The sequence below is a fragment of the Phyllobates terribilis genome, unplaced genomic scaffold (genome assembly GCF_046119375.1).
Source record: "Phyllobates terribilis strain yellow unplaced genomic scaffold, ASM4611937v1 Scaffold_2__4_contigs__length_985480577, whole genome shotgun sequence".
Classification (NCBI taxonomy): Eukaryota; Metazoa; Chordata; class Amphibia; order Anura; family Dendrobatidae; genus Phyllobates; species Phyllobates terribilis.
The window spans coordinates 963,990,600-964,007,840 of NW_027362762.1; the positions used below are offsets into that span (position 1 = coordinate 963,990,600).

A 17,241-nucleotide genomic window follows, 5' to 3' on the forward strand; every position below is an offset into this window, starting at 1 on the left:
TAATTAGTGGTCCAAAGTAATACAACAATAAAACATTGCTTTTCAACTTCCATGTTGCAATTTCAAAGAAGAAACAATAAACAACAATAAAGGCACCCCTAATTAATACTTGGTTATAGTATATACCCGCGCTATACAGTATACTGTATACCAGCACTATACAGTATATATCTGCAGTATATATATCCACGCTGAATATTTTCTTCTATTTTATACCGCAGAAGATGGAACCTGACATTCGGCACCCGGAGAAGCCAGGAGCGGTCATCAGGCCGCCGTGTGAATGGAGCCATATAAATAGGGCAGAAGCCATCCTACATACACGTGCCACATACACAACCATGGCGACCACGCTCCGGCCGCACACAACAAACATACTCCGGCCGCACACAACAAACATATTCATGGTCACTGACCGCCAGTGTCCGTGTTTCCGCAGGGGCCAACGCCCCACATGGAAGCGACAATGGCGTGACGAGGTGATAGCGGCCCCTGAGGGCGGCCCACCCTGCGGACACGTCACACTCATGGCGATGATTTTATGGACTGACTATAAATACGGAGATGGCGGTGGCCGGTAGCTAGGAGACACCAGTACGATTTATATTTTTGGGGGGCACAAGAGAAAATAATGAGGATGATAAAAAGAGGCGGCCTGCAAAAAACCAGAGGAGAGAGACGACCGCCGGGGGGCGCTGCTGCTGGGGAAGAGCATCATCATGCACTTGGATCCGGTACAGACCCAGGAGCCCCTTCCCCTACGGTACAGACCACCAGAAGCCCCTTCCCCTCCAGTACAGACCCCCTCCGGTGCAGACCACCAGGAGCCCCTCCCCCTCCGGTACAGACCCCTTCTTTCCGGAGCCCCTCCCCCTCCGCCGCTGGCTCCTAACTGTCAGTGAAGGTTGTTGTACGGTTGTCATGGGAATTCAACAGGAAGTGACGTAGGACCCGGATCTCCGGCGCCGATTGGAGACCGCGGCGGCGCTAACGTTCAATCCAGAGCGGAGACTAAAACCGGAGAGGTGAGAGCTGCCCCGGACCAGAGGGGCGCCGGGAGAGATGACTGTGGGAGGACAGGGGAGAGTCACCGGGGGGTGATGAGGGTGGGGAACGTGTCACTAGTGGAGGGGTCATTACAGGGGGTGTCTCTGGTGGAGAGGTCACTGTAGAGGGGACAATGTGGGGGGGGGTCACTGTGGAGGGGACACTGTGGGGGTGTCACTGGTGGAGGGAACGCTGTGGGGGTGTCACTGGTGGAAGGGACACTGTGGGGGTGTCACTGGTGGAGGGGACGCTGTGGGGGTGTCACTGGTGGAGGGGACGCTGTGGGGGTGTCACTGGTGGAGGGGACGCTGTGGGGGGTGTCAGTGGTGGAGGGGATGCTCTGGGGGTGTCACTGGTGGAGGGGACACTGTGGGGGGTGTCACTGGTGGAGGGGACACTGAGGGGGTGTCACTGGTGGAGGGGACGCTGTGGGGGGTGTCAGTGGTGGAGGGGATGCTCTGGGGGTGTCACTGGTGGAGGGGACGCTGTGGGGGGTGTCAGTGGTGGAGGGGACGCTGTGGAGGGGTGTCAGTGGTGGAGGGGACGCTGTGGGGAGTGTCACTGGTGGAAGGGACGCTGTGGGGGGTGTCACTGGTGGAGGGGACGCTGTGGGGAGTGTCACTGGTGGAAGGGATGCTGTGGGGGGTGTCACTGGTGGAGGGGACGCTGTGGAGGGGACTCTGTGGGGGGTGTCAGTGGTGGAGGGGACGCTGTGGGGGGTGTCAGTGGTGGAGGGGACGCTGTGGGGGGTGTCACTAGTGGGCGATGAGGGTGGGGGTTTCACTGGTGGGCGGTAAGGGTGAGGGGTGTCACTGGTGGGCGACGAGGGTGGGAGATGTCACTGGTGGGGGTGTCATTGTGGGGGGGTGTCACCGGTGGGGGTGACCGGCTGCACAGCTCCTCACCATCCGCTCTTCTCCGCAGATGTCTGGACGTTACAATCGTCCTCTTAGCTGTCGATCAGGAGTGAAGAAATCAGCGGGAAGCAGGAAGAAGACCCCAGTGCGTCAGGCGTGGGACGTGAGTGTCTCGGGGGTCTCTGCTCCCCCTGCTAAGGACAGACTGGGCTCAGATGTGATGTTTGCCCCCTTGGCTCCGCCTCCTCTCTGGGTCGCAGCGGTCGGTTCTTCGTGCAGCCCCCTGTCTAGTGTTACCTGGAGGCAGATGCTGTGTTTCGGAGCCCCCTGCAGTCTGATGTCTGTTCGCTTTCTCCGGGGTCTCATCAGGTTTCTCGCTGTTTTTCAGAGTTCCATACAAGATCTCGGCGTCCATCGTGCGACCCCCGAGGAGCTGGTGAGTGCCCCCCACGGGACGTGATCCTCTTCTCTGCTTATATCTGGGTTGGGGCTACTTTGTTCTGTCGGGGGGTGGGGTCCGGTCACTGAGGAGCTCGTGTCACTGATCTCTGTCTCTCCTTGGCCGCAGGTGCATCGTCACGAGATCCATAAGTCCCGAAATCACAGCCTGGCCCAATGGGAACTGAAAAAGAGATCATTACAGAAAGAGTGGAGGAGACAGAATGGCGGCCCCCCGGACCCTCTAGAGGAGAGACGCCTGGCACTGATGATGGAGGTAAAGAGAATGGAAGTGACAGGGACGTAGTGTCTGGACTCCTAAGTAACCTCAACGAGCCCACCATAAACTGTCAGTGTAAGTCACTCTGTGCTGGGAGAGCTCCGCTCTGAAGTCACCAGCATAGTGAGTGCAGCTCTGGAGTATAATACAGGATGTAACTCAGGATCAGTAATGTAATGTATGTACACAGTGACTGCACCAGCAGAATAGTGAGCGCAGCTCTGGAGTAGAATACAGGATGTAACTCAGGATCAGTAATGTAATGTATGTACACAGTGACTGCACCAGCAGAATAGTGAGTGCAGCTCTGGAGTATAATACAGGATGTAACTCAGGATCAGTAATGTAATGTATGTACACAGTGACTGCACCAGCAGAATAGTGAGTGCAGCTCTGGAGTATAATACAGGATGTAACTCAGGATCAGTAAAGTATTGTATGTACACAGTGACTGCACCAGCAGAATAGTGAGTGCAGCTCTGGAGTATAATACAGGAGGTAACTCAGGATCAGTAATGTAATGTATGTACACAGTGACTGCACCAGCAGAATAGTGAGTGCAGCTCTGGAGTATAATACAGGATGTAACTCAGGATCAGTAATGTAATGTATGTACACAGTGACTGCATCAGCAGCATAGTGAGTGCAGCTCTGGAGTATAATACAGGATGTAACTCAGGATCAGTAATGTAATGTATGTACACAGTGACTGCATCAGCAGCATAGTGAGTGCAGCTCTGGAGTATAATACAGGATGTAACTCAGGATCAGTAATGTATGTACACAGTGACTGCACCAGCAGAATAGTGAGTGCAGCTCTGGAGTATAATACAGGATGTAACTCAGGATCAGTAATGTAATGTGTGTACACAGTGGCTGCACCAGCAGAATAGTGAGTGCAGCTCTGGAGTATAATACAGGATGTAACTCAGGACCAGTAATGTAATGTATGTACACAGTGACTGCACCAGCAGAATAGTGAGTGCAGCTCTGGAGTATAATATAAAGCGTCTGAGATCAGTGGAGGAACCTGCAGGGATGCTGGCTGGTGGATGACGTGTAATTATGGGATAGCCCTTTGTGTCCTGTATACCAGTACGGTGTTGATCTTCCAGGGTCACTGGTGGCGTTGATGTCGTATACAGGAGCTTCCTCTTGCTTCTCTGCCTGAGATGAACTTCTGGGCCACAGGGACGGGGTCTGTGGAGGGTGGGGGGTATTTCCTTCCTTTAGTTTCGCCATCTCTGGTGAGGTGTAGTACATCTTCCTTGTATTATGGGATGTCATCTCTTTGCTTTCTGCAGATTCTCTCGGATCAGTACCAGATGAAGGACGTCCTGGAGCGCTCAGACAGGGCCATGGCTGTGGTGAAGGATCTGTTTGGAGATGCCCCCCGCAGACACACCGGTACTAATGTACACGTCCTTGTCCGTATTGTCCTTCCTCTAGATCTCCAGCTCTAGTGCCCACGAGGCTCCTCCTTGTTGAAATGTTTGTTCCCTCTTTTTTTCAGGTTTCCCACATGTCACCATGGCCCCATCCTGTGACCTGGAAACTTCATGTGGCCCCATAGCTCTGAAGAAGGACCCCCCCACCCGCCTGTCCATCCTCAGCGAGAGCATCATGGACTCTCAGGTAATAGAACCAAGAATTGCTTATTCTGAGGCCTTCCCCAGGATCTCATCACAGATGATGATGATGGAGGGGATGATGAGTGCTGGTGTTGATGTGTGGTGATGTTGATGATGAATGATGATGAGTGGTGGTGGTCATGATGACGATTGGTGATGATGATGATTGGTGGTGATGATGATAGTTGATTATCGTTTTGCTCTTTGACCTGTTCTGCTTTTAGGCTTTGAATGAGGTGGAGGAGATCCACCCTAAGGACAGTGATGATGAAGATGCGGAGGTGTCCATCAGCTTTCGGCCCGACCTAGACACAGACAAGTGAGTGGGCTCGTGCCCTGGATGCCGGCTGTGCCCCACCTGAGGCTGCCGTCCGTCAGGCAGGTTACAGCCGCGTTATGGCGCTCGGCACCGTGGGAGCACAGCCTGGTATATACCCTGATAAGGTCTCATACACACAGCAGAGACTGAGGTCAGAGGAGCACAGTAACTACTACTCCCACTGTGCACTACACCAGAGTGGGTGCACTTAGTGGCCATTTAAAGAACACTGAGTGTTTCGGAGAACTTTGACTTCTGCCTCTTTACTGATTGGTGGTGACTCCGCACCCGGCCCCCCTCCGATCAGTGATATGAAGTGGTAGAAGCGTCTCTCCTGGAAGGAAAGTCAGCGAGTCCAGACCTTCCAGACCAGGCCGGGCCGAGGATCAGTAGGTTCCAGCGGAGGAAAGGTGATCATTTTGGGAAACTAGATTGTCTTAAAGGGGTAATCTGCTGATCCACAAGATGCCGGCGTGGAGACTGGTAGTGACTTCTCCACTCGCCTCCCACAGTGGGTGCACCCGTGACCTTGGCATCGGGTCACGTCTCTGTATATGGAGTCCGGCGTTGTGTTGAGCAGTCCCGGTTGGCGAGGGGCCATGATGTAAAGGTTCTGTCTCCTTTTTTGATCTTTTTTCAGGGTTCGCCAGATATTGAATGAAGAGAGTTCTCATTTCACATCTGGTCAATGGTCCAGAGATAGGGTGCAGGACCCCCTTGTAACACCCAGTGGGGCCAAGCACCCGCCAAACAACCATATAGGTAATAACATTATGATGCCCCCTTTATTAAAGTGATGTCCCCCCTACAGGGAATTACTTCAATGTATCTAAAATAAGGAAGCAGCTGCATATAATCTCGATTGAATGCTCCTCACGTTTTGTGTATGCAGCTCCTCCTTACCTATACATCGCCACCGTTACAGACTACTAGTAAACCACGTGTTGACTGTCTGTAGTCACAGACCACTGAAGATCGAGCATATGCAAGAGCAGCACATGCTTGTAGTCTGTAACCTCGGAGATGCATTACTCTGCTCAGGAGCTGTATGTACTAAACGGGAGGAGGATTTGCATCTGCTCTCATGACTCAGTGTGCAGTAGTAGCAGCCCTCGGTGATGCCTCATTCCTCCTGGGCGGTATTCACATGCTACTTCTCTTGCCAGCATTAAATGCCACCGCAGCTGTGAACAAGGTGAAGACCCGACTAACGGAGGACGAACCGGAGGAGCCGGAAACCAGTATCATCATCGGCCATGTATTAAACCCACAGCCCATAAATCAGCGCAAGCTGCAGAGTAAAGGTAGGTGTGCTGGACCCTCAGAAAACAACGCCCCCCTCAGCCCAAGCACAAAACCCATGTAACACAAGGGGGCAGCAGAAATGGAAACTACTACAAGTCATTTGGGGTCTTTTCCATTCTCCTGAAGGAAAGAAAATGAGACCACCCCATGTCTCCAGCAGTCAGAGAGCCGGACCCCCAGCCTCCACACACGAGCCGTCCAGCCTTGATGTCCTGAAGCAGATGATCCAGGAGGTGGAGCAGGAGCTGGAGACCTACGAGAGGGAGAGCGGCCGGGACGTGTCCTCCGCGCCGCAGGCTCAGGGGCTTACGGGCTTCACCCTGTGCCTCGTCAACGCCATAAGGCGGCTTGTGTCCTATCTGAAGGAGGTGAGACGGGCGGGCGGATGAGGGGCCGAGGCTGGAGTAACACCTTGGAGGTCGGGGACACTCACCTGTGGCTTCCTCTACAGAGCGACCGGCAGCTGCGCCAGGAGTCCGTGGAGCGGCAGCGGCTGAAGGACGAGCTGACGGAACAGCGGCTGCTGATTGACGCTCTGACCGCAGAGATTCTCGCTATGAAGAACGGCAGCTCCACGTCCCCGGTAATGTCCAGACATCGTCGTCCTCCTTCTATAGATAACACTGCGCACACCCGCATTTTGGGCATTGGGGCACCCATGGGTCACTGGCAAGCCACGGTGTGCCAAGAGCAGACACCAATCATGGACACTTTCAAGAAATCACAGCCCGGAGGTCCCACAGATCTGCCCGTCATGATCTTTTGTCACAGACAGCTCTATGCTGCCCCCTATAGTCTGAACAATTACACAACTGACTGAAGATTAATGGAGGCGGCCGCAGGCTGTTTCCACTAATAGGCCAGTTATTGGGAAACTAAGTCCGGTTTCATACGTCTGCATATCTCCGGTACCGGAGATGTCCGTGTGAGTTTTACGTGTTGCATCTGTGTGGCGCCCGTGTGCCGCATCAATGTGACACGTACCAGCTCCTGGGAATCCGTGTACAGTTAGCGCTGTTCCAAGGCGCCGGTGCTGAACACTGCCCTCATCATGGTTCCCTGCCGGCGCAGTGATCAGCACCAGCAGGGACCATGATGAGGGTAGTGGTAGTCTGATCCCGGTGTCCCCACCTGTAAAAATAAGAATAAAATATTAAAATCCTTATACTCACCTCTCACCGGTGTCCCCCGCTGTCATCCATGCGACCCCTGCTGTCGAGGAGCCAGGGAGAATGAGCGCTCCGAAGTTGCAGCTCAGGAGCCGTGTCCTGTCACTCACTGAGCGCAGCTCCGGAGCGGCTCATTCTCCCCGGCTCCTCGGCAGCAGCAGTCGCATGGAATACAGCGGGGGACACCGAGGAGAGGTGAGTATAAGGATTTTATTATTTTATTCTTATTTTTACAGGTGGGGACTCCGGGATCAGACTACCACTACCCTCATCATTGTGGGCAGTGTTCAGCGCCATTCCCAGACGCCTGTCCATGTGACACGGATGACACACGGATGTCATCCGTGTGGTACGTTTTGCGGACCATGTAACCGCAAAAAAACGGACTTGTTTCCGTGTAGAGCACATGGACACAAGGTCCGTGAAAATACACTGAGATGTGCACAGTCCCATAGATATGAATGTGTCTGCGTGTGTCAGTGTCTCCGATACATGTGGAAACAGTCACCACTCGTACCGGAGATACTGACGTGTGAAAGAGCCTTACAGTGAGCGTATGGTATATACACCTCCGATTCCAACACATCGAATATGTGTATATAACCCCGGTACGGTCTCAGCAATCTCCACAATAACCCCAGATTACTTGCTGCCACCACCAGCCATTTTTACAGGATGATTGGATGCCTGGTTCCTGATAGCGTATGGCTTGGGGAGCGATTTACAAAACAAAAGGAACAGAACTATTACATTTTAATCCAGAAAGATAGTGTTTATAAAAAAAAAATATATACAGTACAGACCAAAAGTTTGGACACACCTTCTCATTTAAAGATTTTTCTGTATTTTCATAACTATGAAAATTGTACATTCACACTGAAGGCATCAAAACTATGAATTACCACATGTGGAATTATATACTTAACAAAAAAGTGTGAAACAACTGAAAATATGTCTTATATTCTAGGTTCTTCAAAGTAGCCACCTTTTGCTTTTATGACTGCTTTGCACACTCTTGGCATTCTCTTGATGAGCTTCAAGAGGTAGTCACCGGAAATGGTCTTCCAACAATCTTGAAGGAGTTCCCAGAGATGCTTAGCACTTGTTGGCCCTTTTGCCTTCACTCTGCGGTCCAGCTCACCCCAAACCATCTCGATTGGGTTCAGGTCTGGTGACTGTGGAGGCCAGGTCATCTGGCGTAGCACCCCATCACTCTCCCTCTTGGTTAAATAGCCCTTACACAGCCTGGAGGTGTGTTTGGGGTCATTGTCCTGTTGAAAAATAAATGATGGAATAGCATGCCGCAGCAAGATGCTGTGGTAGCCATGCTGGTTCAGTATGCCTTCAATTTTGAATAAATCCCCAACAGTGTCACCAGCAAAGCACCCCCACACCATCACACCTCCTCCTCCATGCTTCACGGTGGGAACCAGGCATGTAGAGTCCATCCGTTCACCTTTTCTGCGTCGCACAAAAACACGGTGGTTGGAACCAAAGATCTCAAATTTGGACTCATCAGACCAAAGCATAGATTTCCACTGGTCTAATGTCCATTCCTTGTGTTCTTTAGCCCAAACAAGTCTCTTCTGCTTGTTGCCTGTCCTTAGCAGTGGTTTCCTAGCAGCTATTTTACCATGAAGGCCTGCTGCACAAAGTCTCCTCTTAACAGTTGTTGTAGAGATGTGTCTGCTGCTAGAACTCTGTGAGGCTTTGACCTGGTCTCTAATCTGAGCTGCTGTTAACCTGCGATTTCTGAGGCTGGTGACTCGGATAAACTTATCCTCAGAAGCAGAGGTGACTCTTGGTCTTCCTTTCCTGGGGCGGTCCTCGTGAGCCAGTTTCTTTGTAGCGCTTGATGGTTTTTGCAACTGCACTTGGGGACACTTTCAAAGTTTTCCCAATTTTTCAGACTGACTGACCTTCATTTCTTAAAGTAATGATGGCCACTCGTTTTTCTTTACTTAGCTGCTTTTTTCTTGCCATAATACAAATTCTAACAGTCTATTCAGTAGGACTATCAGCTGTGTATCCACCAGACTTCTGCACAACACAACTGATGGTCCCAACCCCATTTATAAGGCAAGAAATCCCACTTATTAAACCTGACAGGGCACACCTGTGAAGTGAAGACCATTTCTGGTTACTACCTCTTGAAGCTCATCAAGAGAATGCCAAGAGTGTGCAAAGCAGTCATCAAAGCAAAAGGTGGCTACTTTGAAGAACCTAGAATATAAGACATATTTTCAGTTGTTTCACACTTTTTTGTTAAGTATATAATTCCACATGTGTTAATTCATAGTTTTGATGCCTTCAGTGTGAATGTACAATTTTCATAGTCATGAAAATACAGAAAAATCTTTAAATGAGATGGTGTGTCCAAACTTTTGGTCTGTACTGTATATACAAAAGATTTTACAAAGGGGACAAAACAATACAGAATATACAGTTACATAAAATAAAAAGGAATAACAAAGGTAACTTACTAAGCCGCTCAGAGATGAGTCAGCTAGCAAAGGAGGAGAGCACTTCGATTGAGACGTTCAATGAACGGGATTCATGCATACATGACGTGTATCTCTCTACAGAACCACAGATCATAATTTGGCTTGACCTTTTATCAGCACCTGAGTTACACTAACACACGCCCCTTGATGACCTCACGTGGGCCGGGTTGTGGGATGTTCTCAGCCCCTGAGGGTTTTACTAAATTCCCAACTTATGAGATGTTTCCACTCCCAACGACCACAGAAGTTCGACATCGCCGCTAAATTTTTTACTGGGATTTTACCTTTCCCCATAGACCAAACATGACATGGCTGGTGTCAGTTATCTGGGCACTATGGATTTGGGGCTAATAGGCAGGTGTCACAGTTATGAAAAAATATGCATATTGTTATCAGCCCTGAAGCTGAAAATGTATGTCCCATCACTATTGGATCCATACAGACCCCGATATTTCCAACTTTTCACCGCTACCAGCTCGGCTGGCTACAGATGTAATATTTCCCTTAAAGGGACATAAGTGTAGTTTCAAGTCGGGATGTATTTCCTGTGGACAAAAGTGGCTTCTCCCACTTCTCTGTCTATGTGTAAACACATGTACCCTTTTGTTACCCAAACCTCTGAAAAGACCTTTCCTGTCTTTATTACCTGTCCAATCTATAAATCTCTGTCTACGCACAATAGACATCCTCATTGGCACTGCAGGGGTCCTTTACTTCAAAAAGGAGCTGTCCCCATATTAACTAAGATTGTCCCCACTGTACCTTATTACCTACTTCTTTATGCTCATTGTACAAGTCTATTTCTCAGAGTGTCAGCTCTTGTTCCTACAGCAAATCTGTGTGAGAGGAGGAGGGAGGGGGTGACTGTCCCTTCATTACAGTGGCTTTAGGAATCTTAATATTTGCTATGACAGACACAAAAGTGTGTCTGAAAAACTGGACATCCCCGACCAAGAGTATGAAGGGGCTGGAGTGCGAGAGGTCCACCACTGCAGGGCCCACAGCGCCACTATGCTCCATGTGGCTGTGTTTGGTACTGCAGACCAGCCTCATTCACTAAAGTAAAACTCCAGCAGACCCTCCATTCTGCTGATCAGGGCAGTCCCAGGAGTCGGACCCCCACAGAAGCCTTATTCATCGGCTGAGGAGCCTAAAACAGGAGAGGGGGGGGGGGGGCACACGGTGGTAGCGGCACCTCTGAATACTGCAGCCATGCTTTACCTTCCACAGGGCGGTCACCAGCGCGTGTCTGACCAGTCACCGACTCCGGGGGAGGCTACGATGAGACATCCTGTGCCCGTCCCCGAGCGGATGAAACCCCCAACCAACGACGACTCTGCCCATGTGACGGCGCATGGTGAGTCCAACTCTTTATCATCGATCTATAGGATGGGGGTTCCTACCAATCAGTGGGGTCTGAGTGCTGGGACCCCCACTGGTGCGTTGGGCCCTGAATGCCCAGTTGGACTGGTGCGGTGGCCGTACCCCCACTATACATTGTCTACAGGACTGCTGTGCCGCTATACAGGTCACCCAGCTTTCCTCTGCTCCTGCACGTCCGGCCCTGACAGGCAGCCATCGGGCAGCAGAGAGATACGTGTATTTCTTTCTGTAGCAGGGTTACAGCGTGGAGCAGAGCGAGAAGACTCAGCGGCGCCCTACCCTGGGTATGTCACGTCCAGCATTAAGCAGGCGACCACATCATTCGGGGACGTGGGGTCCCTGCTGGACTTTGAGCCCGCCATCATGTTGTCTCCTCCCAGACAGAGGACGTGGCTAGGTGTTGGGGACCAGAACTCACGTGAGTGGATCATCGAGGAGCGGTATAGTAAGATGTCCGCTAACTGCATATCAGGGTGTGGGGACGATGGAGACCGACGAGCGCGGACCGGTGACCTCCGCCCCATAATCTGTCGCATCCACTCACTAGTCTGCTGGAAACTGTCAACAAGCTGGTCAGTACACACCCCACCCGAACAAGCCGGGAATCCTGGGAGATCTCCACTCTAAAGCCACAGAATATAGAGTGCAGCTCTGGAGTATAATGCAAGATGTAACTCAGGATCAGTAATGTAATGTATATACACAGTGACTGCTCCAGCAGAATAGTAAGTGCAGCTCTGGAGTATAATACAGGATGTAACTCAGGATCAGTAATGTAATGTATGTACACAGTGACTGCACCAGCAGAATAGTGAGTGCAGCTCTGGGGTATAATACAGGATGTAACTCAGGATCAGTAATGTAATGTATGTGCACAATGACTGCACCAGCAGAATAGTGAGTGCAGCTCTGGAGTATAATACAGGAGGTAACTCAGGATCAGTAATGTAATGTATGTACACAGTGACTGCACCAGCAGAATAGTGAGAGCAGCTCTGGGATATAATACAGGATGTAACTCAGGATCAGTAATGTAATGTATGTACACAGTGACTGCACCAGCAGAAAAGTGAGAGCAGCTCTGGAGTATAATACAGGATGTAACTCAGGATCAGTAATGTAATGTATGTACACAGTGACTGCACCAGCAGAATAGTGAGAGCAGCTCTGGGATATAATACAGGATGTAACTCAGGATCAGTAATGTAATGTATGTACACAGTGACTGCACCAGCAGAATAGTGAGTGCAGCTCTAGAGTATAATACAGGATGTAACTCAGGATCAGTAATGTAATGTATGTGCACAGTGACTGCACCAGCAGAATAGTGAGTGCAGCTCTAGAGTATAATACAGGATGTAACTCAGGATCAGTAATGTAATGTATGTGCACAGTGACTGCACCAGCAGAATAGTGAGTGCAGCTCTGGAGTATAATACAGGATGTAACTCAGGATCAGTAATGTAATGTATGTGCACAGTGACTGCACCAGCAGAATAGTGAGTGCAGCTCTAGAGTATAATACAGGATGTAACTCAGGATCAGTAATGTAATGTATGTGCACAGTGACTGCACCAGCAGAATAGTGAGTGCAGCTCTAGAGTATAATACAGGATGTAACTCAGGATCAGTAATGTAATGTATGTGCACAGTGACTGCACCAGCAGAATAGTGAGTGCAGCTCTAGAGTATAATACAGGATGTAACTCAGGATCAGTAATGTAATGTATGTGCACAGTGACTGCACCAGCAGAATAGTGAGTGCAGCTCTGGAGTATAATACAGGATGTAACTCAGGATCAGTAATGTAATGTATGTACACAGTGACTGCACCAGCAGAGTAGTGAGTGCAGCTCTGGAGTATAATACAGGATGTAACTCAGGATCAGTACAGGATCAGTAATGTAATGTATGTACACAGTGACTGCACCAGCAGAATAGTGAGTGCAGCTCTGGAGTATAATACAGGAGGTAACTGAGGATCAGTAATGTAATGTATGTACACAGAGACTGCACCAGCAGAGTAGTGAGTGCAGCTCTGGAGTGTAATACAGGATGTAACTCAGGATCAGTAATGTAATGTATGTACACAGTGACTGCTCCAGCAGAATAGTGAGTGCAGCTCTGGAGTATAATACAGGATGTAACTCAGGATCAGTAATGTAATGTATGTACACAGTGACTGCACCAGCAGAATAGTGAGTGCAGCTCTGGAGTATAATACAGGATGTAACTCAGGATCAGTAATGTAATGTGTGTACACAGTGACTGCACCAACAGAATAGTGAGTGCAGCTCTGGAGTATAATACAGGATGTAACTCAGGATCAGTAATGTAATGTATGTATACAGTGACTGCACCAGTAGAATAGTGAGTGCAGCTCTGGAGTATAATACAGGATGTAACTCAGAATCAGTAATGTAATGTGTGTACACAGTGACTGCACCAGCAGAATAGTGAGCTCAGCTCTGGAGTATAATGCAGGATGTAACTCAGGATCAGTAATGTAATGTACATACACAGTGACCGCACCAGCAGAATAGTGAGCTCAGCTCTGGAGTATAATACAGGATGTAACTCAGGATCAGTAATGTAATGTATGTACACAGTGATTGCACCAGCAGAATAGTGAGCTCAGCTCTGGAGTATAATACAGGATGTAACTCAGGATCAGTAATGTAATGTATGTACACAGTGACCGCACCAGCAGAATAGTGAGCTCAGCTCTGGAGTATAATACAGGATGTAACTCAGGATCAGTAATGTAATGTATGTACACAGTGACTGCACCAGCAGAATAGTGAGCTCAGCTCTGGAGTATAATACAGGATGTAACTCAGGATCAGTAATGTAATGTATGTACACAGTGACTGCACCAGCAGAATAGTGAGTGCAGCTCTGGAGTATAATGCAGGATGTAACTCAGGATCAGTACAGGGTCAGTATACGGGCAGTGAGGCTGGTAGGACACGTTTTATGAATCTTACCTTATGATGATATTTCTTTCAGTTCTTCTCAGCGACCATGATGTCTTACCTTCCTCATCTGACGCTCCGGCCGCACAGAGGTGGAATCTTTCGCCTCCCGCTCAGGATTTGTCTCGGGTCGCTCCTCGGGGAGATGCACTCGTCAGTCACCATCATACTGGGCACCATGTGCCCGAGAGCACGAGCGCCCCCCTGAGCCACGATCACGACATTGCGTCCCGGATGGCCGAGCTGACCGGTCAGAACAACGCCCAGAAGGCTCATCGGAGAGAGTTCTTCTGCAGGACCGACGGTGTGGACGCTGCACATGAGGCGGCACAAGATAAGGTAACACCCGGAGGATAGAGGTGCCGCTGATACCCGGGATCTGTACATTGTTTGTGACCCTCCAGTGTATACTGAGGGGTGACGTCTTACCTTGTGCTATCCTCCACTCACATCCAGAGCTGCATTCCTACTTCTGCTGCTTGTTACCATACATTGAGCGACGCATTGATATTGTTTGGTTCAGTTTCTGGTTGTTGTAGTATTGTAACCAATGTGCAGCAGGGACAGGACACGGCCGAGGTGTGAATGCAGCTCTGGAGGTGACTGCAGCATCGGGCGTCACTCAGGAGCCGTGCACAGCCGGTCAGACGTCTCCCATTATTCTGCATACTCCTCCTCTGTCACTCCCTCGGTGTCTTTGGCTTTCTGCTTGCAGTCCGTGAACGGCTTCGTGCTTTGTCCCGTTCACGTGATGACTCAGCTGCCGGCTCGTTACCGGACACTTCTTCCCATGTGTCCATCACGTGACCGGTGTCAGTAATGGATGTTTCACTGGTGGTGGCAGTTGCTGACATATCCCGATTCTCCAGCAGGAGGCGCCGTCTGCGCACAGTCCAGGGACTCTGGAGATGAGGATCGCGGAGCTGAACCGGCAGAGCGCAGAGGCGCGGGATAAACTCCTGAAACTCATCGAGCAGCAGAAGCAAAGCCTGGTGGTGTCCCCCGCCATCTCCCCCATCACCCCCGGCCAGGAGGAGTCAGGTACTGCGCCTCTATTATCCTGTCTACCCCGGTATGACGGCCTGTACTCCGCAGAAGAGAACATGTTATGGGGGGACCCCTCTGTATGGTCTCCTGGGGCATGCTGGGAGTTGTAGTGTCACAACAGCTGGAGCGCTGCAGATTGCTGACCCCCGGAGTATAGAGCAGAGGGGTCTGCGGCTGATGGTATTAGATTGTACTTTTCATGGCTGCCTGGTGAGGGTTGTATCCGGATAAGCGGCGCCATCTAACGCCTCTCACCTCGTGTTTCCAGGAAGGAGAGAGCGGCTGATCGATGCTGCGCTGCCAATGCCGCAGCTCAGCGATTCTCTGGAGGGGACGCCGCCTGTAGGTAGTGGGCGCAGGTAAGGGCCGGGGTCACGAGCGGAGCACTGCTGCATTCTGGGAGATGGGCTGCAGAGCTGACACTCCTCTCCAATCTTCATAGATCGGGCGCCTCCCAGAGATCGAATTCATCAGCGACCGGCTCGTCCAGAGGAGGAAGAGCAGCGTCAGACACCTCCTGGACGAAGGTAGGGCTGGTGGTTAACGACCCGTCATTGAGCCGTCCACACTGGGGTGGTGGGAGCCGGACGGCGACTATATGTTTCTCCATTTGTATGGCTGAAGATGGTCACTGCCCTGAGACGTGAGAACACGGGACCCAAGGAGAAGAAACGAGCTGGGGCGCGTGCACACGGGACGTCAGCGACAAAAACTGCTGCAGATTTCATTGTAGAAGCATTGTGGATCTGCCGCATGTTTCACTGGAGACGTCATAAAATCTCTCCTGCCATTCACCGCTGACCGTCCTCTCCCCCGCGCTTCGCCGCTGACCGTCCTCTCCCCCGCGCTTCGCCGCTGACCGTCCTCTCCTCCGCGCTTCGCCGCTGACCGTCCTCTCCCCCGCGCTTCGCCGCTGACCGTCCTCTCCCCCGCGCTTCGCCGCTGACCGTCCTCTCCCCCGCGCTTCGCCGCTGACCGTCCTCTCCCCCGCGCTTCGCCGCTGACCGTCCTCTCCCCCGCGCTTCGCCGCTGACCGTCCTCTCCCCCGCTCTTCGCCGCTGACCGTCCTCTCCCCCGCGCTTCGCCGCTGACCGTCCTCTCCCCCGCGCTTCGCCGCTGACCGTCCTCTCCCCCGCGCTTCACCGCTGACCGTCCTCTCCCCCGCGCTTCGCCGCTGACCGTCCTCTCCCCCGCGCTTCGCCGCTGACCGTCCTCTCCCCCGCGCTTCGCCGCTGACCGTCCTCTCCCCCGCGCTTCGCCGCTGACCGTCCTCTCCCCCGCGCTTCACCGCTGACCGTCCTCTCCCCCGCGCTTCACCGCTGACCGTCCTCTCCCCCGCGATTCACCAGGCAAAGGGATTTTACTCCAACGCTCAGTACAGAGTTCGGCTGACAATTGTGGGTTCTAGTTTCCGTCTGATCAGTTCTGATTCTTGGCGGTTTCTTGTAGTTCCCTGACCCTGCCATCCCTTTATTATGAACTGTATCTGCAGTTTGCACCACAAGTACCAGCCGCTCTTCCTAACCTCTCCCGCTTTCTCCGGCAGGTCGGTAAGGACAAGGAGGAGGGCTGGTTCGCGCTTTCCGCCCACGTCTCCTGACCCCTCGTCGTCTTTGTGTTTTTATATTTATATGTAATTTTATTAATAAAATTAGATTTTTCTTTCTTGTCTTTTTTTATAATCTATTAGTTGTAATTTTAACACAAATGAGGCGCGTCCCATCTTCCCCCTTCCCTCCACCACCTCCGCCAGCAAGAGGGTGCAAAGAAGACCCCCTCATACATCAGACTGTGGTGGGGCGCCCCTTTATGGAAAGCGCTGACTACAGCCATCAAGGTGCCGGGAGCCCGTATGGGAGCAGACGCTGTTCACAGCTGATGTTTGCTGCAATGTGTCAGGCCAGAACATCATCCTCCGGAGGAGATCAGGGAGGGTTTACATTCACTGACAGCACAGGGGCTGTCTCTAGTGACCTGCGAACACAAAGCAAGAAGGTTCTCATTTACCTCTCCTCTGTCCAGAACAAACCTTTAACCTTATAGTTTACTGCTCGTTGTCAATGTTACCGACCACCTCACCTGGCAGTGAGCAAGGACTGGAGATGAGCAGCTCCATTCACGGGACTCCGGTCCAGATGAGGGGTCCCGGGCGGCTGCACAGGAGCCCATGAATCACCGGAGCGACGTCATCTCTGCGTCCGGCTCGTCTCTAGTTGTGGATTATTTTTTGTTCCCTCATTCACAGTCAGAGCTGCCGGAACTTTCTCATCATTATGTAGCTTCACT

At 51.3% G+C, this 17,241-nt stretch overlaps 1 protein-coding gene across 2 annotated transcripts; it reads left to right on the plus strand.

Annotated features, from left to right (window-relative positions):
- Positions 1 to 861: 861 nt before the first annotated feature.
- SPICE1 (spindle and centriole associated protein 1) lies at positions 862 to 16,990 on the plus strand. 2 transcript variants are annotated; one of them, XM_073670862.1, is made up of 18 exons: positions 862 to 1,025; positions 1,972 to 2,067; positions 2,293 to 2,340; positions 2,473 to 2,619; positions 3,927 to 4,029; positions 4,136 to 4,257; positions 4,478 to 4,572; positions 5,213 to 5,334; positions 5,739 to 5,876; positions 6,004 to 6,245; positions 6,329 to 6,460; positions 10,781 to 10,907; positions 11,166 to 11,351; positions 13,943 to 14,247; positions 14,781 to 14,949; positions 15,224 to 15,314; positions 15,398 to 15,482; positions 16,502 to 16,989. In XM_073670862.1, exons 2-18 carry the CDS (start codon positions 1,972 to 1,974, stop codon positions 16,553 to 16,555), a joined length of 2,262 nt encoding a protein of 753 aa, XP_073526963.1. In that variant the 5' UTR covers positions 862 to 1,025; the 3' UTR covers positions 16,556 to 16,989. The 2 variants fall into 2 exon arrangements, with proteins under 2 accessions (XP_073526963.1, XP_073526964.1); XM_073670863.1 differs by having other exon boundaries at positions 966 to 1,025; positions 14,778 to 14,949; positions 16,502 to 16,990.
- The last annotated feature ends 251 nt before the right edge of the window (positions 16,991 to 17,241 follow it).